Below are 21,785 nucleotides of genomic sequence, written 5' to 3' on the forward strand. Positions count from 1 at the left end.
ACAACAACTTCAAGATCGGAAAGTTCACTTGCTGCCTAAAATATCCAACCTCTTGACAGGCACCATTGCCACAAGATAAAAACAATGTTATTCACATTACCCGTCAGTGGTTTTAAAAGGAACCCGTCGACATGAAAATGCAGTGGAATCTGCAGGCAGCATGTTATAGAGCAGGAGGAGCTGAGCAGATTGATATATAGTTTTAAAAGGTTTTCTGGTAAAAATTATGTTTTAGCAAGATCCTGCAGCTTTACCCCTGGGAAGATTAATACTTACCTGCTTCATACCGCTCCGGTAGTCCACGCTGCCTCAGCTCTCTCCCTCTTCCGGTCCTGGCTGGCTATGGGCATGGCCACAAACAGCACATCACCGCTGAAGCCAGTCATTGGCTGGAGTGGTGCATCTGACCATGCCATAGCCAACCGAAGGATAACGAGACTGGAGGCAGCATGGACCACCAGAGTGACGTGGAGCAGGTATGTACGAATATTCTGTTTCCGGGGTCATGCTGCAGGAACTTGTTAAAAAAATATAAAAAATCTCATTTACAGAAAATCCCTTTAAGAGAGAAGATTCGGTATTACCGTACTTGTAATTTATTAATTTAAACCTCTGCTCTTTGTATGCTCAGGAGTCATGTGGCAGGTCCTACTCAGTCATTAACAGACCAAAGTAAAAGCTGGCCGTCAGTCACCGATAGGAGTCATGTGGGCAGTCCTAGGCATTGATAGACCAGAGGTTTAAATTAATAAATTACAAGCTTTACTGAATCTTTTCTCATAAAACTATATATCAATCTGTTCTGCTAGGGTTGTAGCAAGTTATCCCCTATTCACAAATTAGGGGATAACTATTAGATCAGTGGGGGTTCTGAGGACACAAATATCCCTTGGAGCCCCCCCAGTAATGAACGGAGCAGCAGGTTGAGCATGCACACCGTCACCTCATTCATCTCTATAGGAGTTGTGGAGATAGCCATATCCATTCATATCAGGGGGGCCCTGCAGGGTATGGGATCTGCGTTCTCATGATCAGTGAGGGTCCAAGTGATAGGACCACCACTGATCTAATACTTCTCCACCATCCACGTGGATAAGGAATAACTTGCCGAAAACAAAATACCCCTTTAAATAAAATCAGACTGGTTCTTCACCTCTGTAAACCTGATGAACACATCAGACCGATGCTAAAACATTTCATAGCCAATCAAGTCGAGTATCCTTTTATTGATGTTCATGGATGGTCTTCATCTTGCTTCTACCTGCCAGTGCCCAGAAGTCACCTATTTTACTTCTCATTTACAACCAAATGTACAGCGCTGTGCCTGTGTATACAATAGAGGGGAGCTGGGATGCTGAAGTCCCTACATTTAGCTGATTGCTGGGGGGTCCTGGGAGTCCAACTGCCATCAATCAGAATTTTAGGATCTATCCTTGCATACTACAGGGCTGAACAAACCACTTAAAGTGTGAATTGTATTTATTTATTCTACAGATAATATCAAAAGGGACTGGGGTTATTCTTCATAAAAAAAGTCTGTTTCAGGAACATAGCGGGGAGAGGAGGGGGGGTGGGGGGGGGTCTATTGAGGGAGTCGGGCCCTGTACGCAGAGGCTGGAGGGAGGGGGGTGGATGGGGCAGGCACCGGATAGGCAGTTAGTATACATGGTGAAGCAGGGTGACGTACCTTCCATGCTTTACTGTTCTGTTGGTCTCCTGCGCTCCACAACAGCTGCACATCACGCTGCTGGCTGTATGGGTGGAGCGGGAAGCAGCCTCCTGCACAGCCAGCAGCGCGATGTGTGTTTGTGACCATGTCTGCTGCTGCTGATGGGAATGCAGGATGTGCCAATCATCAGGGAAACAGGTAAAGTATTTGTGTGTTTTTTTATGGAGCTGGAGAGAGCACTAGGGGCTAAAGGGGGACATAACTAGTGTAAAGGGGCACAAAGGTGGGCATAACTAGTGTGAAGGGGCACAAAGGTGGGCATAATTAGTGTGAAGGAGCACAAAGGTGTGCATAACTAGTGTGAAGGGGCACAAAGGTGGGCATAACTACTGTGAAGGGGCACAAAATTCGGCATAACCACTGTAAAGGGGCACAATGTTGGGCATAACCACTGTGAATGAGCACAAAAGTGGGCATAGCTACTGTGACGGGGGCACAAAACAAAAGTGGGCATAACCATTGTGAAGGGGCACAATGTTGGGCATAACTACTGTGTAGGAGCCAGAAGATAGGCATAACTACTGTGAAGGAAAGTGGGCATAACTACTATGAAGGGGCACAACTACTGTGAAGGGGCACAAAAGTGGGCATAACAACTGTGAAGGGGCACAAAGTTGGGCATAACTACTGTGAGGGGAAATAATGTGGGCAAAACTGCAGTAAGGAGGCACAATGTGGGAATTTCTACTGTAAAGGAGGCACAATATAGATATTACTACTGTGAGGGGGCACAATGTGGGCATAACTACTGTGAAGGAGCACCATGTGGGCATTCTCTCGAATGCAAATCTAAGTAGAGATCCTTCCAAACCAAATTAAAATAAAACCTTAAAATTAAAAGTGACAACAGCTTTACGAGTGTTCAGGAGAGTACAGAGAAGGACTACAGACCATGCAGGCTGTCACTTACCACACATGACATTGTACAGTTCAATGTTTTCAAATGGAGGCACTTTGCTCTTGTATTTAAATGAAGGACCATGCCCAACAAAAACCGTCTGGTGGAGAAAAAAAATTTAAATGGTAAAATACTAGTACTCAAAGACAAGTCGTGTGTAGTGCAAAATAACCTACTGCTACATTAATGTCGGCACCGGACTCCAAGGTCTTGCAAGACTCTAGCTTTAATTAAAGAATGTCATAGTCCCAGGGTTCTTCCCTTTGTACCTGCATGCTGTTTATCTTGTTGTCGTAGCCATGGTCTCCTTGGAAGCTGCATTTGCCAGCCTTCTTGTACACATCCACTTGTTTTCTAGTAGGTAACAAAAAAGGTAAAAAGTTAGGCAAATGCAAGAAGAGTTCTGATTCGAGGGACTGACCCATTAAAGGGGTTCTATAGGTTTAGAAAAAGTATTCAGCTACTTAAAACCACCTCAATAGAGCCACAAACAATCTGTCAAAGTGGTGGTGCTCGTTTTTGTAAGAAAGCAGCCATGATATCCTAACACACCTTTAAATACCTTGGACCCTCTAGGGCATGTGAGCACCGAGGCCAGTGATCTGCTGCAGGAGTCACATGAATGATGCACACAATGTCATTGCAGGACTGGTGGGGACCACTGGACTGGTGGCATTGAAGCAGCAGGGGATTTAATGGGTTATGGTTAGGGATTTTTTGTATACCAATTTCTGTTCTTAGGCCAACTTCTTTAAATCCATTTAAAGCGAATGTCCACCCTCAAAATTGTGTGTTCATTTCTCTATGTACATTTACAACCTGCATTTTAAGTAGAAGGAGCTGTGGCAGTGGGTTCAAGCCTTCACTCAACTTTTACTTAGTACTTCTTTAAAGGGGTTTTCCAGGATTTTCATATTATTTTATGCACTTATATAGCGCTACTATATTCCGCAGCGCTTTACAGACATTAGCATCCTCAGGATAGGTCATCAATATAGGGGGTGTCCGACACCCCCGCCGATCAGCTGGTTGAAGAGAAGGCCGCAGTCCCTTGTACCTGATCGCCATCAACATCGCAGCAGTGAGCAGGAGTAATTAAAGCCGTCCCATTCACTTGAATAGGAAGGAGCTGTCCCATAGAAGTGATTGGGACGGCTTGTAATTACACCTGCTCACCGCTGCAATGTCGACGGCCTTCTTTTCAATCAGCTGATCGGCGTCAGACCCCTGAGGATAGATCAATATTAAAATAACGGAAAACCTCTAATATAATATATAGTTTATATTATCTACTCTTACAATGCATCATTTCCCTTGTTCGAATTTCCATTGAGAAAATATAAAAAAAATACACTCTCAATACAGAATCCCTTATATTTTTTACTAATAAAACTAGAAAATATAAATATTTTTGTAGCCTCTTTTTATTTTCTGATTGCAGATTTTTTTAAATTCTATTTTATTCTTAAATGATTAAAAGGCAACTATACCGACAAAGCTGCCACTAGCAACATTCAGAAATATGATCATAGAAACCTGTAGTCTGGAGATGTTGTGTGATGTCTATGGGAGAGTGTTATGGGCATGCACTGACCTGTGCAGAAGTCATTGTGCAGGGAGGGGGAGGAGGTGAGCTGTGATCATCATTAGGGATGAGCGAATAGACTTCGGATGAAACATCCGAAGTCGATTCGCATAAAACTTCGTTAGAATACTGTACAGAGCAGGAGCTCCGTACCGTATTAGAATGTATTGGCTCCAATTAATTTCTACCGTAAAAAAACTTTTACCGAACTCAGCTCATCCCGCTCCATACAGTATTCTAACGAAGTTTTATGAGAATCCACTTTGGATGTTTCATCCGAAGTCGATTCGCTCATCCCTAATCATCATCTATGGAGAAAGGTGGATCCTGTGTTTAAGCATGTGATAACGAGGTGACTGCTGAGAAGTGATCTCTCCAGAACAAGGCCTATCATGACGCTCACAGTAAAAACCACAAGATTTTAAGATTTTTTTTTTATATTGATAAAGACATAATTTTTTTTTTAAATCAGCACTTGATTTAAACAATTGTCAATTGTGATGATACGTCAGCAATCACTAACTTCGCAACATGCCATGTCCGGTCCACCAGTAAATGAATGTCCTCTATCCTTCTGTTATTGGCATAGTGCAGCCTCTTTGGAAGATGTTGCTTCAGGTAAGGCTTGAAGTGCTGATCTTTGCTCTTACACTGGAAGTAAAAGCAGCAAACAATGAATATTGTGACGAATATAGCAGACCAAAAAAATACTAATTTTGCTTTACACAGTCCAATGGTTTAAGTTTAATAAGCTTCAAAATAAACATGGCTTCTTTCTTCCAAAAACAACAACATTCCATTGAAGTGAATGAGACTGAGCTGCAATACCACAGACAACCTGTGGACAGGATTGGTGCTGTTTATGGGAAAAAGCCATGCTTTCCTAATCCTTTATGGCTGCACATCACCCCTCAGATTTGTGTCTCACAGCGGTTCAACTGTTTGATTTATCAGAAAGAAGTCCATGCCTTGATGTGTCCAAAATGTCATAGCAGCCAGACTGGTTTTAAAATGAGAGCTGGAATTGGTGGCTATGGGCAATAGCCCATTTATTTTGATAATTCTCCAGTGACATTATTTGAAAAAAATATTTCATGAAGGTATTGGTGAAGACTCTCCATATGTAACGACTGATTCTTACCGTTAGATTTGCAACAACAGTTTTTGGATCATCTAGAAGAAAAAAAAAAAAAGAGTCAATGAGCACAACGTATATAATATGGTATGGAACACAACTTTTTGGAATAAAGTTATGGTGACAATTAGCACAGATTCCACCAACTGAGGGTAAGACTGCAGCAAAATGAGGTCATGTAAAATTAAGGACTGCCTCAAATTTTCCTTATGAGGGATCTCCATTGAGAAAAATTTGGGTCAGGCAGGAGTCACAACTCGAGGGTTGGAATTAAGCCCTAGCCACAAAGCCCACTGCAAGCATGGTCCAATATTTATTAAAAGTTAGTTCCTACTGTCAAGTTTTCATAGTAGTATCTGTACCTGGGGCAGCCAATAGGCCCGCCATTACTTCCACCACAGGGGTTGTCCAATACTCAGCTCTCACCCAAGAAATATGCACAGTTCTATAAACCACAGAGATAGCTAGCTGCAACTCTAGAGTATGGCAAAGCTCGATCACATCCCTGAGGGAACTGTAATGGTGGCCATTTTGGCTGTCGACCAACTTTCACAGATAGCTTCAACATAACTATGAAATTGACTCCACATCCCCTAGCCAAGTCTTTCTTACCAGGACTGACCTGCTCATAGCACAAAGAAGAAGGATATTTTCATATAACCACTAATGCAACAGTGGCATATGCAAAAAGTTATAGCTCGAAGAGTGTTCAATTTTCAATGCATTGAATGAAGTCTTAGGAATGCATTGAAAATGGAGGGATGACTTACCACTAGTCTCTAATTTTCTAGTACAGACATGACAGTACACTTCTCTCAGGTCACCTTTACTGCCATAGGTACGAGCATTGAATGTGCCCGATATTTTTCTCTTCTTTGAGTTTCCTACAGCTTTAGGACAACACTGACCTGGAAGACGAAGTGCCTGCTTATATACAATGTCTACCTCTCCAGGGTCACAAATACTAACAAAGGAAACTGTGTACTGCCAAGAGCGCCGAGTGCAAGAAACCCAATGTGGTAAGGACGTGGAGTTGAAAAACTACAACCAATTAACACAAGTCATGATTTACATGTTGAATATATCAATAAAAACTTTAGATTATAAAACAAAAAACTGCAGTTATCAAAGGGTTAATCTATACACTTAATTTTCTTATTATGACTTTGGTACGAAAAAAAAATTAAGCAGAAGTCCCATCCAAGTAAGTGCGAAGAATCGACAACACAGAGTTGCTGTTCCTTCCCAAACAAAGTAGTGAAGGGATCTCGAATTGGGAGGGTGTTCACCATTGTGTCAAAAAGAACAATAAAAAAAAATTAAAAATCAGAACCATGAATAACGTCTAATGTGTTTTAACTTTATACATTTTCCTAATCTTCAAGCAGGTAACTCTCCACTTACGTTTAGGTAAATTGCTCTTGGTGCGCATGCGGCCCAAAGAGCCGGGCAAGAAGGCAAAGTCGTCCACATTGCTGAGATATGAAGTGAGAAATTCTGTCTTTTCACAGTTTGCTTCCTCCATGCCTGCAGGACAAAAAGGGAAGAATTTTTTTTTGACCAACAGATAAATGTGGACACAGAAAACCTCCAAGTCACTGAGCAGCAATCCAGAACGCAGAATGCAGTTCTGTACTATAAAAAGGCTACTCCACCTCAGGTTTCGGCACACACCGTAACTATATCCACCTAGTTCCGCTCTAGTATTTGCTGTTTTACACTAGATGGGTCTTTGAGGACTGAGGAGGTTATAAACATTTATCGGGACCCTACGAGCAGAGAAAGAGGATCTACAGGCTGATGGAAGGTGAGGAAAAAGTTACTTACCACCACTAAGATATAGTAAATGATCGATATCATTACAGGCACTACTGATGTAAGCAAAAGGTTATAATGAGCAGTAAGCTTTAAGAGTATGAAAGACTAGCACTGCGGCCTTGAACCAAAGAAACTATGGGTTGTAATCCATGCAGGTCAATGTGCATAATGTGTCTCTCACTCGGTTTGCATGAGATCCTTCCATCAAAGGGGTACACTCGTTAAGACACCCACAAGATAAGTTGATGAGGCTTCAAATTACCCCAATGATCAACTGCTGTCACCAAGAGAAGTTGACTCTGACCATACATTTCAAATGAATGGTCAACCATGATACATGTGGATGGGTTGGGTCATTAGCAGATCTCCATTTTTGCTTAGTACCATATGAGACAACTTTTAAAAGGGTTGGCTCACTGATCATGAACATGGTGGTTCCCAAGGCCCCAGTGTAAATAAAATCAGTAGGGCACCTTTGTGACCACTTCTGTGGGACTGCTGAAGACAGCCAAGAGGCCTAATCGGCAGATAGTGAACAAAGCGGTGGTAATGTGTGCGCACTACTCTTAGATGTACAGCACTATGGAAATAATGGAGCTTTTAAATAAATAATCACACATGGGACTCGTAGACCCCCATTTTTATGATCGGTGGTGGTCCCATTTTTTTGCATAACGTGATTAATGGGTTAAGCCCATGAACAAAATGTAAGGCTCCGTTTCTTATGGTCCATATTGGTGTCATACACTGGGTGCCAAAAGCCATATTAGATTCTCTCAGAAATTCGGGTGACCATGTAATGGATGTCTTGTTCTGACTGGCTTACAGACTCGAAAAAAAAAACTTGGACCATTCAGTTTCTTACAGAGTGTGTGACCCTGGTATAGGGACATTCATGGCTTACACCTACTGCCAAAAAGTATTGTATTATAAAAAGGATCACCAATTTGATTATAACATTAGAAAAAAAATATATATATTCTAGTCTGATTAAAAGGTCCTGCTGATCCTAGATTTCAACACACCAGCTGTGATCAGACAGCACACTTTGTTCTAGTTTATGACGACCTCAAAATAAAATTCTCAACTTCCAACAACCAGGTTCACAGTTGAATAAACTTTCTGAGCTAGTCCGCATCGAAATCTTTTTAATTAAAACATCAAAATGTACTCAGAGCGGAGCCATGACGGACGTGGAATTTCAGAGCCATTTACTGTCCCAGCTGGAACAATCAAGACACTGCTGGATGCCAGAGATCTTACCCCAAGAACATAAAACTACTGAGTTACCAACACCTGAGCCAAGAAAACCTGGACAATTTCAAGCATGAATTTTAGTGAAGTACAGACATGTGCAGTGATTTATAGCATATCTCAGACTAATGCTTCCTGCTCCACTAAGTAGAACAAATGGTCATAAGAACAACGTGTCATGCTACAAGTAAACCTACAACAAGAACACGTGCGTATCCCAACAGTAATTGAAGGGCTAAAGTACAAGAAAATATATTAGAAGAGTGTGGGAAATCTCCTGGGTGATAATCTTCCGCTATGCACTTTACTTTTACCTATTAGGCCTCTTTCACACGGACGTTGCGGGAAAAGGTGCGGGCGCGTTGCAGGAACATGCGCGATTTTTCCGCACGAGTGCAAAACATTGTAATGCGTTTTGCACTCGCGCGAGAAAAATCACCAAGTTTGGTACCCAAACCCGAACTTCCTCACAGAAGTTCGGGTTTGGGTTAGGTGCTGGGTAGATTGTATTATTTTCCCTTATAACATGGTTATAAGGGAAAATAATAGCATTCTGAATACAGAATGCATAGTACAATAGTAGGGCTGGAGGGGTTAAAAAAAATAAAAAATAATTAAACTCACCATAATCAACTTGCTCGCGCAGCCCGGCTTCTCTTCTGTCTTCTTTTTTGCTGTGTGCAGGAAAAGGACCTGTGGTGACGTCACTCCGGTCATCACATGGTCCGTCACATGATCTTTTAGCATGGTTATGGATCATGTGACGGACCATGTGATGACCGGAGTGACGTCACCACAGGTCCTTTTCCTGCACACAGCAAAAAAGAAGACAGAAGAGAAGCCGGGCTGCACGAGCAAGTGGATTAAGGCGAGTTTAATTATTTTATTTATTTTTTTAACCCCTCCAGCGCTATTGTACTATGCATTCTGTATTCAGAATGCTATTATTTTCCCTTATAACCATGTTATAAGGGAAAATAATAATGATCAGGTCTCCATCCCGATCGTCTCCTAGCAACCGTGCATGAAAAAAAAAAAATCGCACCGCAGCCGCACTTGCTTGCGGATGCTTGCGATTTTCACGCAACCCCATTCATTTCTATGCGACCAGCGTTATGTGGAAAACGCACAAAGAGGAGCATGCTGCGATTTTCACGCAACGCACAAGTGATGCGTGAAAATTACCGCTCATGTGAACAGCCCCATAGAAATGAATGGGTCAGGATTCAATGCGGGTGCAATGCGTTCAATCCGCGCGGAATACTCGCCCGTGTGAAAGGGGCCTTAAAGCAGCAGTTTGAGATCCAGAGCTGCCCTTCCTGTTAAAAGATGGGATAAATATAGCAAATGCAGGCCTTGTCAAACATTTAAAAGGGTTGTCCAGTTAGGAAAAAGGTTGTTATAATCTGCCTCTAATGGAAAGAGATGCAACTTACTTTCATTAAGTGCCCTCGATGTCAATGCTGGTTCTGGCACCTATACTTCCGCATATACTCTTTCCTTTCTGTGTCAGTGACGGCCTAACAGTGGTTGACTGGCTCATTTCAATAGCCAAGTCCTCACCCTTCTCCATCAAGGCCAATGCAGAGACACAGAAGGGAACTGGCTTAGCTATTGGCTACTGAGCCAGTCAGCCTGCCCTCTGCTAGAAATGTCACCAACACAGAGGGGACAACACAGAAGAAAAATCAGACGGCACTCCATGTACAGTTGCAAGAAAAGGTATGTGAACCCTTTGTAATTTTATGGATTTCTGCACAAATTGGTCATAAAATGTGATCTGATCTTCATCTAAGTCACAACAATAGACAATCACAGTCTGCTTAAACTAATAACACACAAATAATTAAATGTTACCATGTTTTTATTGAACACACCATGTAAACATTCACAGTGCAGGTGGAAAAAGTATGTGAACCCCTAGACTAATGACATCTCCAAGAGCTAATTGGAGTGAGGTGTCAGCCAACTGGAGTCCGATCCACGAGATGAGATTGGAGGTGTTGGTTACAGCTGTCCTGCCCTATAAAAACACACCAGTTCTGGGTTTGCTTTTCACAAGAAGCATTGCCTGATGTGAATGATGCCTCGCACAAAAGAGCTCTCAGAAGACCTACGATTAAGAATTGTTGACTTGCATAAAGCTGGAAAGGGTTATAAAAGTATCTCCAAAAGCCCTGCTGTTCATCAGTCCACGGTAAGACAAATTGTCTATAAATGGAGAAAGTTCAGCACTGCTGCTACTCTCCCTAGGAGTGGACGTCCTGTAAAGATGACTGCAAGGGCACAGCGCAGACTGCTCAATGAGGTGAAGAAGAATCCTAGAGTGTCAGCTAAGACTTACAAAAGTCTCTGGCATATGCTAACATCCCTGTTAGCGAATCTACGATACGTAAAACACTAAACGAGAATGGATTTCATGGGAGGATACCACAGAGGAAGCCACTGCTGTCCAAAAAAACATTGCTGCACGTTTGCAGTTTGCACAAGAGCACCTGGATGTTCCACAGCAGTACTGGCAAAATATTCTGTGGACAGATGAAACCAAAGTTGAGTTGTTTGGAAGAAACACACAACACGATGTGTGGAGAAAAAGAGGCACAGCACACCAACATCAAAACCTCATCCCAACTGTTAAGTATGGTGGTGGGGGCATCATGGTTTGGGGCTGCTTTGCTGCGTCAGGGCCTGGACGGATTGCTATCATCGAAGGAAAAATGAATTCCCAAGTTTATCAAGACATTTTGCAGGAGAACTTAAGGCCATCTGTCCACCAGCTGAAGCTCAACAGAAGATGGTTGTTGCAACAGGACAACGACCCAAAGCATAGAAGTAAATCAACAACAGAATGGCTTAAACAGAAGAAAATACGCCTTCTGGAGTGGCCCAGTCAGAGTCCTGACCTCAACCCGATTAAGATGCTGTGGCATGACCTCAAGAAAGCGATTCACACCAGACATCCCAAGAATATTGCTGAACTGAAACAGTTCTGTAAAGAGGAATGGTCAAGAATTACTTCTGACCGCTGTGCACGTCTGATCTGCAACTACAGGAAACGTTTGGTTGAAGTTATTGCTGCCAAAGGAGGTTCAACCAGTTATTAAATCCAAGGGTTCACATACTTTTTCCACCTGCACTGTGAATGTTTACATGGTGTGTTCAATAAAAACATGGTAACATTTAATTCTTTGTGTGTTATTAGTTTAAGCAGACTGTGATTGTCTATTGTTGTGACTTAGATGAAGATCAGATCACATTTTATGACCAATTTGTGCAGAAATCCATATCATTCCAAAGGGTTCACATACTTTTTCTTGCAACTGTATATGATGAGCGGTGCGCGCGTCCAGGGTCGGCTTCCCATAAATCCAGGAACAAAGAAGACTGTCACTCGCTATATTAGATGCAACTTTATCCTTTTAATACGCACGTCGTGTTTTCGACTCAAACACAAGTCTTTGTCAAGCAGGTAAGTACAGTCGTGGCCAAAAGTTTTGAGAATGACACAAATATTAGTTTTCACAAAGTTTGCTGCTAAACTGCTTTTAGATCTTTGTTTCAGTTGTTTCTGTGATGCAGTGGAATATAATTACACGCACTTCATACGTTTCAAAGGCTTTTATCGACAATTACATGACATTTATGCAAAGAGTCAGTATTTGCAGTGTTGGCCCTTCTATTTCAGGACCTCTGCAATTCGACTGGGCATGCTCTCAATCAACTTCTGGGTCAATTCCTGACTGATAGCAACCCATTCTTTCATAATCACTTCTTGGAGTTTGTCAGAATTAGTGAGTTTTTGTTTGTCCACCCGCCTCTTCAGGATTGACCACAAGTTCTCAATGGGATTAAGATCTGGGGAGTTTCCAGGCCATGGACCCAAAATGTCAACGTTTTGGTCCCCGAGCCACTTAGTTATCACTTTTGCCTTATGGCACGGTGCTCCATCGTGCTGGAAAATGCATTGTTCTTCACCAAACTGTTGTTGGATTGTTGGAAGAAGTTGCTGTTGGAGGGTGTTTTGGTACCATTCTTTATTCATGGCTGTGTTTTTGGGCAAAATTGTGAGTGAGCCCACTCCCTTGGATGAGAAGCAACCCCACACATGAATGGTCTCAGGATGCTTTACTGTTGGCATGACACAGGACTGATGGTAGCGCTCACCTTTTCTTCTCCGGACAAGCCTTTATCCAGATGCCCCAAACAATCGGAAAGAGGCTTCATCGGAGAATATGACTTTGCCCCAGTCCTCAGCAGTCCATTCACCACACTTTCTGCAGAAGATCAATCTGTCCCTGATGTTTTGGAGAGAAGTGGCTTCTTTGCTGCCCTTCTTGACACCAGGCCTCACTGTGCGTGCAGATGCGCTCACACCTGCCTGCTGCCATTCCTGAGCAAGCTCTGCACTGGTGGCACTCCGATCCTGCAGCTGAATACTCTTTAGGAGACGATCCTGGTGCTTGCTGGACTTTCTTGGACGCCCTGAAGCCTTCTTAACAAGAATTGAACCTCTTTCCTTGAAGTTCTTGATGATCCTATAAATTGTTGATTGAGGTGCAATCTTAGTAGCCACAATATCCTTGCCTGTGAAGCCATTTTTATGCAACGCAATGGTTAACAATGGAAGAACAATGATTTCAAGCATCACCCTCCTTTTAACATGTCAAGTCTGCCATTTTAACCCAATCAGCCTGACATAATGATCTCCAGCCTTGTGCTCGTCAACATTCTCACCTGAGTTAACAAGACGATTACTGAAATGATCTCAGCAGGTCCTTTAATGACAGCAATGAAATGCAGTGGAAAGTTTTTTTTGGGATTAAGTTAATTTTCATGGCAAAGAAGGACTATGCAATTCATCTGATCACTCTTCATAACATTCTGGAGTATATGCAAATTGCTATTATAAAAACTTAAGCAGCAACTTTTACAATTTCCAATATTTATGTAATTCTCAAAACTTTTGGCCACGACTGTACAAGGAAACAAATACATTTAAAGGGAACCTGTCACCAGGATTTGATGTATAGAGCTGAGGACATGGGTTGCTAGATCGCCGCTAGCACATCCGCAATACCCGGTCCCCATAGCTCTGTGTACTTTTATTGTGGAAAAAAAACAATTTGATCCATATACAAATTACCCTGAGATGTGTCCTGTATGTGAGATGAGTCCAGCGTGAAGGAGCGCAGCACTGCCCCGCATCCTCAGAATCTCCTCCTTGCTCCCCGATGTCAGACAGCCAGAGCTCCGTAATCTCGCGATGCGCATGCGCTGTTCCTTCCCTCAGGCTGATGCCAGCACAGGGAAGGAACACTACGAGGACACTGCACATGCGCATCACGAGATTACGGCGCTCTGGCTGTCTGACGTCGGGGAGCAAGGAGGAGATTCGGAGGATGCGGGGCGGTGCTGGGCTCCTTCACACTGGACTCATCTCATGTACAGGACACATCTCAGGGTAATTTGCATATGGATCAAATCAGGTTTTTTCCACAATAAAAGCACACAGAGCTATGGGGACTGGGTATTGCGGATGTGTTAGCAGCCATCTAGCAACCCATGTCCTCAGCTCTATACATCAAATCCCGGTGACAGTTTCCCTTTAAATAGCCCGCCAGCTTTGTCGTCACAGGATGTGACGTACCGTCGTCATAGTAACTTACAAACAAAACAAAAGAACCATGCGGGCAAGCTCTGTATACGTGAGGGAGTGCAAGAAACGCAGGTGGGAACAAGGACACACACATATAACAATTATATACACAGTTGGGATAATCTAACGCATGTTAGTATAATGAAGCACTGTAGATTAATAACGATGTATACAAGGAGTTAGTTGGTAAGTAACATTACACAAGTAGTGATAATAAAGACCTGGAGGAGTAATCTCCTCAATCCTAATGTTTTCTAGAAAGAAACAAAAAAAATGAATGGATTACAAAACTGATATTAATTATTCATATTCCAAAACAACGTAACTTTATAGAAATGAAATGAGTTCATATTCACGATTCATGCCCCTTGGCTCCAGGGTCTGCAACCTATGGATCCAAAAGGCTGCGTGTTTTTTTTAAACCTGAATCCTGTCGCCACCCCTGCGTAGTGGTAATACTTGCTCTACAATCTGGAATCGCAATTGAGACACGTTGTGGCGGCATCGATCAAAGTGAAAGGGTACAGGTAATAATAATAGTTTTTTTTCCCCGTATTGTCGATTTGTGTTTACAAAACCTGTCTTTTATCCTGTCTTTTATCGACCAGGATGAAATCGACAATACAGAAAAAAATACTATTATTACCTGTACCCTTTCACTTTGATCGATGCCGGCACAACGTGTCTCAATTGCGATTCCAGATTGTAGAGCAAGTATTACCACTACGCAGGGGTGGCGACAGGATTCAGGTTTAAAAAAAACGCGAGGCCTTTTGGACCCATATGAACTCATTTCATTTCTATAAAGTTACGTTGTTTTGGAATATGAATAATTAATATCAGTTTTGTAATCGATTCATTATTTTTTGCTTCTTTTTAGAAAACATGAGGATTGAGGAGATATACATCGTGATTAATCTACAGTGCTTCATTATACTAACATGCGTTAGATTATCCCAAGTGCGTATATAATTGTTATAGGTGTGTGTCCTTGTTCCCACCTGCGTTTCTTGTACTCCCTCACGTATACAGAGCTTGCCCGCATGGTTCTTTTGTTTTGTTTGTAAGTTACTATGACGACGGCACGTCACATCCTGTGACGACAAGGCTGGCAGGCTATTTAAATGTATTTGTTTCCTTGTACTCACCTGCTTGACAAAGACTCCTTGTGTGCATTAAAAGGATAAAGTTGCATCTAATATAGCGAGTGCCGGTCTTCTTTGTTCCTCAACACAGAGGGGAATCAGAAGCTCTCTCCTGTATCAAATCTAGGTGGAAGTAGAGGCCCCGGGCTGGTGCTGACATCTCAACCATGGTGGACTTGGTTAATGAAAGTCTACTAATAAGTGGCATCTATTCTGCTCAGCTAAAAGAATTCCTGTAACGATGCGCTATTCAGAGCTTTCAACTGAGCGGAGCAGGCTCAGACAGGAGCCCGCTCAGCTGAATCCTGGCATAGCGCATCGCTAAGTGCTGTGCCAAGATTTAGACAAGATCAGGAGGCACAGGTATAATCGGCAATCCATAAAGCGCTTGCTGCGGCCCCATTCCACCAGTCCAGTGGAATCCGTACACACGTAGTACAAATGTACTGATTCTAAAGCGCTTAGGAGAGCCGAAGTTCAGCTGTCTATTTCTTTAGCAAAAAAGCTAAGTATATTAGAAAAATATATATATTTTTTAGGACATTTGCAACATTTTAAAATAAAGCTTAGTTACTCTTTACATAAATCTCATAAAGGGGCTTTCCACTGTCATACTATCCATTGGTATCGTATGGAAATAGTCAATTTAACAGTTTACAGAGAATATTATGTTGCCCTGCCCAAATGGCAAAAAGAAAATAAAAAAACAGGTCAATCAAGTTACCATGATCTCCGACAAACATGATGTTGACGCATCGATGCAGCTTCATTTGTTTTAAGCCGTCCATTAACATGCCGACTACTCCATCGATGTCCTTCAGTTGATTTACTAGCTACAGGAAAGGAACAAGAGTGAACATCCATCAACTAAGAGATGAAGCTAATTTTTTAGCTTTTATTTTTCAATATTTAGTTAAAGCTCCAGTTCCTCATAAGATTTTAACATAATATGAGGAATGAATAGTTAATGTACCTAGTGTCCTCCATTTCAGTCATACTACCTTGAACGCACCGCTTCCTGGTCCCACTTATTATGCCATCAGCACTGGCCAATCTAAGAGCAGAGTGTCTCAGACTACCGAAGTTGTCCAAGTAGCTGGATGACATTGTAGAAGAATGCAAATGGAACCAGAAGATCGGATGCAGAAGGACTGTAAAGGAGGGAGCCAGATACTTTAACTATATAATCTCCATTGACTCCAGGAGGGGGGGGGGGGGGGGTGGTGTTTGCTTCAGATGAAGAACCTTTAAACAGCCGTTCTCCGTCTGGATCCATCCTATCTGTGTATGACATGACCGGCCATTTTTTTGTGTTTATCATCACTTAATCTTCTGGATGTAGTAACGTGAGCCATTAAAGGGATTGTATACAGGGGGCTTAAAGGGGTTGTCCGGGTTCAGAGCTGAACCCAGACATATCCCCGTTTTCACCCAGCCAGGCCCTCTGATATAAGCACGATCTAAAACTTTTGTTTGCCCTGCGATTAATTGCACAGGGCAAGGGCTTTTTTTGGAGATCCGGTGATGTGCCAGGCTCTCTATGGGTAAGCTAGGTGGAGGCTTCTGCCTAGCAGTGTTCCTGGTGACGGCACTGGCACTAATGAGCGCTGCCCTAGCCGTTTTACATGAGGGACTGAGTGGGGGAAGAAGGTGATATGTCCGGGTTCAGCTCTGAACCGAACAACCCCTTTAACCATAATTCATTGTGTCCCATAGCGAAATAAGATGGGGCCCCCACCACCTTGCGTAAAATTAAAACAGACACATAAGAAGCAATAACTAAAAGGTATGTATAATAAAACCATATATCAGAAAATGATGATTACACTCACTGGTAATCAGATTTTCCAGACCCCACGACAGCACCACAGAGAGAGGATGCGCCTCCAGGGACAGGAAACCTGCAGAATAAAAAGGTGGAGCCTCTCTCCCACCTCAGTGTGGGAGTTTTTGCTACACCCTGTGCAACTCCACCAGAAAACGTGAACACCAGGGAGGGAATAAGGAAGGGTGCTGTCGTGGGGTCTGGAAAATCTGATTAATGGTGAGTGTAATCATCATTTTTCCCTTCCCAAACGACAGCACCACAGAGAGAGATTACAGAGAACACCTTCCTTAAGGGTGGGAAACAACTTCGAGAACCTTCTTCCCGATAGTGACGGTAGAAAGTAGAAGGTGAAGACCATGTGGCAGTCTTACATATTTGGTCGATAGAAACATTAGCACTCTGCGTCCAAGATGAAGAAACCGCACGAGTGGAGTGTGCCTTTAGAGAAGGAGGAGGAGGACATCCCGAAAAGGAGTAGGCCAGAAAAATAACTGTCCTAATCCATCTGGCTATGGAACTTTTTGAGGCCATCTTACCCTTATTAATACCAGAAAAAAGAACAAATAAAGCAGAGGACTTCCTCCAATCTTTGGTCACCTCTAGATAACTTATAAGACTTCTCCTCACATCTAGGCAGTGAAAGTCCCTTTCTTCTTCGTTCTTGGGCTCAGCAAAAGAGGGCGGAAGGACTATTTCTTGGAGCCTGTTACACCTGGACGGAACTTTTGGTAAAAAAATTGGGTCTGGTCTAAGAATAACCCTATCTTCTAGAATTGACATAAAAGGAGGGTTGATAGAGATAGCTTGAATCTCGCTAACCCTTCTAGCAGATGTTAGTGCTACCAACAGGACAAGCTCAAATGTAAGAAACTTTACTGAACAGGATGCCAGGGGCTCAAAGGGATCCCTAGTTAAGGCATTTAACACTAGGTTTAAATCCCAGGGGGGAAACCTAGGCCCTTTCACTGGAACAATTCTGTCTACGGCCATGAAAAATCTTACTATCCAAGGGTCAACAGCAAAGTTTTTCCCCGCGAGGGCAGAATGGGCAGAAACTTGTACTTCAAGGGTGCTCTTAGCTAACCCCATAGATAACCCCCTTTGGAGAAACTCTAGGATCTTAACAATAGAAAATTCAGGGGGCAAAGGACCTGCCTCTATCCCTGCAAAGGTTAGGAATGTTCTCCAAACTCTAGCGTAGATAGAATTTGTCACCGCTTTCCTACTTTTTAGCAAAGTAGATACAATGGCATCCAAAAAACCCTGACTTATCAGTAATGACCTCTCAAATTCCAGGCCGTAAGGTGCAGACCCCTGACATTTGGATGACATACTGGGCCCTGCACCAGAAGGTCCGGGATTTCTAGGAGGATCCAAGCATCCGAGACTCAAATGGACCTCAGGAGAGAAAACCATGCCCTCCTTGGCCAGAAGGGAGCAATCATGATTATTCTCGCATCCTCGTCCCTGATATTTTTGAGGACTAGAGGAATCAGCTGTAGTGGGGGAAAGGCGTAACCTAAAGGATAGTCCCATTTCTAAAGAAGGGCATCCACCCCATCTGGGAATTCTCTCGGGTTGAGAGAACAAAATGTTTCTACTTTTTTGTTTTTTATGGTGGCAAACAGATCGATTGAGGGATTGATTGCCCCAGAGATTTGCTATCTTTGCGAAGACTGAAGGGCTCAGGGACCATTCCTCTTGCTTCAACTGGTGACGGCTCAAGAAATCTGCCTGGAAGTTCTCCTGACCTTTTATGTGGAGGGCCGAGAGATGACTGATCCTCTCCTCCATATCTTTGAATAACCGCTCTGCTTCCCTCATAAGTGAGACTGATCTTGTTCCCCCTTGATGATTTATATAAGCTACTGTGGACCGATTGTCCGACATTATCCTGACATGTCTTAGCTGAAGAAAAAGTAACGCTGACTTCAGGGCCAATCTTACAGCTAGCAACTCTTTTCTGTTCGACGAGAAAGTCCTTTGTATCGGGGTCCACTGATCCTGAATGACCTGATCTAAGAAGTGGGCTCCCCATCCCCAAGGGCTGGCTTCTGTTGCTATCAATACTGGGACGGGGTAACTCCAAGGGATCCCCTAATTCAGATTTGCATAGTCTTCCCACCAGGATAGATCTGCAAGTGTCTTTTTTGAAATTACTATCTCTGAGTCCAAAGATACCCCAATCCTCTTTTGCGATAGGAGGATTTCTTTCTGAAGCTGCCGAGTATGGAATTGGGCGCATTCCACTGCCGGACTACAGGAAGTTAGTGACCCCAGAACAGACAACTTTGGGGTTGATTGAACCGAGTCTAGAAGCAGACCCAGAAACACTTGACTTGTTTCTGGAACCATTCTGGATTTTTTTAGATTTATAATCCATCCCAAATCTTCGGAGATGTGTTTCACCTTATGTATCGCCCCTACACAATCCTGCTATGATTAGAAAATCGTCCAGATAGGGTAGGAATAAGATGTTCTCCTTTCTTATAAATGAGGCCATCTCTGCCACTACTTTCGTGAAAATCCTTGGGGCCATGGAAAGGCCAAACAGGAGAGCTTGAAAGTGACGGACATTTCCCTTCATGGTCACTGCCACTCTGAGGAACTGTTGATGTAACGGATGAATTGGGATGTGATATTAGGCGTCTTTCAGATCCAGGACTGCCATAAAACATCTGGGATACAGGAGATGAACCGCTGATTTCACGATTTCCATTTTGAACTTTCTGAAGATAAGGAATTTGTTTAGCTGTTTTAAGTTTATGATTGTGCGAAAAGGAGTTGTCCGTTTTTTTTTTTTTACTAGAAACAGGGTAGAGTAGAATCCCTTCCCCTGTTCTGCCACTGGGACTGGAATTAGTACTTGTTTTTCGAACAATTTCAAAATGTCCATCTCCATAATTGGAGAGACCCGAGCCACTACAAATATTTGGGGAGGACTTGCAAGAAATTCAAACTTTAAACCTTCCCTTAAAAGCTTCCTTACCCATTCTCCTGCCACTTTTTCCCCATGCGGGAAGAAAATTTTTTTAGTCTTCCCCCCACCAGACTTCTGGCGTCATTGTTGTGATGTTTTTTTAGGCTGGGAGGAAGAACCTCCCAACAGGAAGCCCTTTCCTCTGGTCCCTTTAGATCTGGGATTTCGGTTTTTATTGCTAAATTGCCCCCTATTCTGAAATCTGAAAGATGAATGAAAGGGACGACTGGATCTTGAAAAGGGGGTAGAGGAAGCTCCAGGGTAAAATCCTGGAAACCTTTTTCTTATCTGCTGCTTTCTCTAAGAGGGAATCCAGCTCTAGGCCAAACAAAAACTGACCCTGACAAGGGATACTACATAACCTCTGTTTTAGGACAAATCCCCATCCAATTCTTCAACCAAGCACTAAGTCTAAATGCCGAGGCCGCAGCCTCCCAAGTGCTTTTCAGACAAGAATCAATCTTCTTATCTAATGGGTCCATCAGGAAACCCATATCCTCAAAGGGTAAAGAAGACCTTTTTGAGATTTTAGATATGGCGACATCAATTTTTGGAGCCCTACCCCAGGAGCAAGATGACTCTTCTTCAAAAGGATACTTTCTTTTAAACCCCTTGGTAATGAAAGCCTTTTTATCCGGATTTTTCCACTCCCTGTCAATGAGGGCTAACACACTCTTATGTAATGGAAAACATTTATGTCTTTTTCCCCCGAAAGCCTTCAAACACTGAATTAACTACTGATTTATCTTCTTTAACATCTTCTAAGTCCAGAGTGGAATGAATAGCCTTTAATAACTTGTCAGTGTCTTCAACTGGAAATCAAGGTCTACCCTCCATGTCATCTTCTGAGGAAGTGGAACTTTCTGAGACCTCCGCCTGAAAAGCTTTCTCACTATCGGCTGAGGAATCCACTTCAGACTTCTTCTGGCGCTTACACGACCTTAGGGAGACTTTCACCTCTGATCGGATCAGTGATTTGATATTTTTAAGAAAGCTTGGCGACTCCTCTGCTACCATCTTATCTATACATTGTAGGCACAACCTCTTAGGATATGAGGATGACGGGGGACAGCTATACAATGCTCATTCCTTATTTTTTCTCTTAGCCAAAACTTTCTTAAGCCTTGTCCAGAGAAAGAACAACCATATTTCAGTCTCACATCAAATGTTGGGCATTTACCCACTCCAAGTCAGTCAAGTACCGGCGCCGTGTTTTCTCCTTCTGCCGGATCTGGTCTCTTTTCCTCCTCCATGTTATAGAGCTGGGTAGCTTGTCTGGCAAAATAATGTATTTCAAATATAGCCCCAATGTGGAGGAATAGAACTCCTCCCCTGGAGGGTATAATATATTTACCTACATGCCAGAAAAAACTAGGGAAAATGGGCTTATACGGCTTCTTTGGGGAGCAGCCATACACCACGGCGTCTCCTGGAGTTCTGACCTCTTTTTACCTGCTCCTGCCCCTCCCCGTGCCTGTGGAAACGCACATCCAGCCTTCTTACTCGGAAGTGCATCACGTGGAATGCATGTCTTACCAGAAGTCACGACACTTCTCACGATGTCTCCTCCTCCTCTGGCGTCTGGAAGACCCGATCCATGCTGGGTCCTGGCAACACGTGGCGGAATACAACACCCCCATGGGGCTGTTTCCATTTAAATGTACTCCTGCATGGCCTCACTCCCATTGAGGAGCACACATGCACCTGCCGCAAGAGCCCTGTAGCAGCCCCGGACAACTACTGGCTCCTAGGGTCCT

General features: G+C 43.0%; 1 protein-coding gene across 4 annotated transcripts in view; it reads right to left on the minus strand.

Annotated features, from left to right (window-relative positions):
- Positions 1-21,785, minus strand: part of ENPP2 (ectonucleotide pyrophosphatase/phosphodiesterase 2) — a 96,857-nt gene that overhangs the window by 36,718 nt on the left and 38,354 nt on the right. For all 4 annotated transcript variants that reach the window (XM_040432007.1, XM_040432006.1, XM_040432005.1 and 1 more), the window contains exons 12-17: positions 15,945-16,053; positions 6,752-6,874; positions 5,354-5,385; positions 4,736-4,863; positions 2,897-2,981; positions 2,640-2,727 (exon numbers count right to left, since the gene is read on the minus strand). In XM_040432007.1, the coding sequence (XP_040287941.1) occupies positions 2,640-2,727; positions 2,897-2,981; positions 4,736-4,863; positions 5,354-5,385; positions 6,752-6,874; positions 15,945-16,053 (565 nt within the window). The remainder of the gene's footprint in view (positions 1-2,639; positions 2,728-2,896; positions 2,982-4,735; positions 4,864-5,353; positions 5,386-6,751; positions 6,875-15,944; positions 16,054-21,785) is intronic.

Source organism: Bufo bufo, chromosome 5, assembly GCF_905171765.1.
Source record: "Bufo bufo chromosome 5, aBufBuf1.1, whole genome shotgun sequence".
NCBI lineage: Eukaryota > Metazoa > Chordata > Amphibia > Anura > Bufonidae > Bufo > Bufo bufo.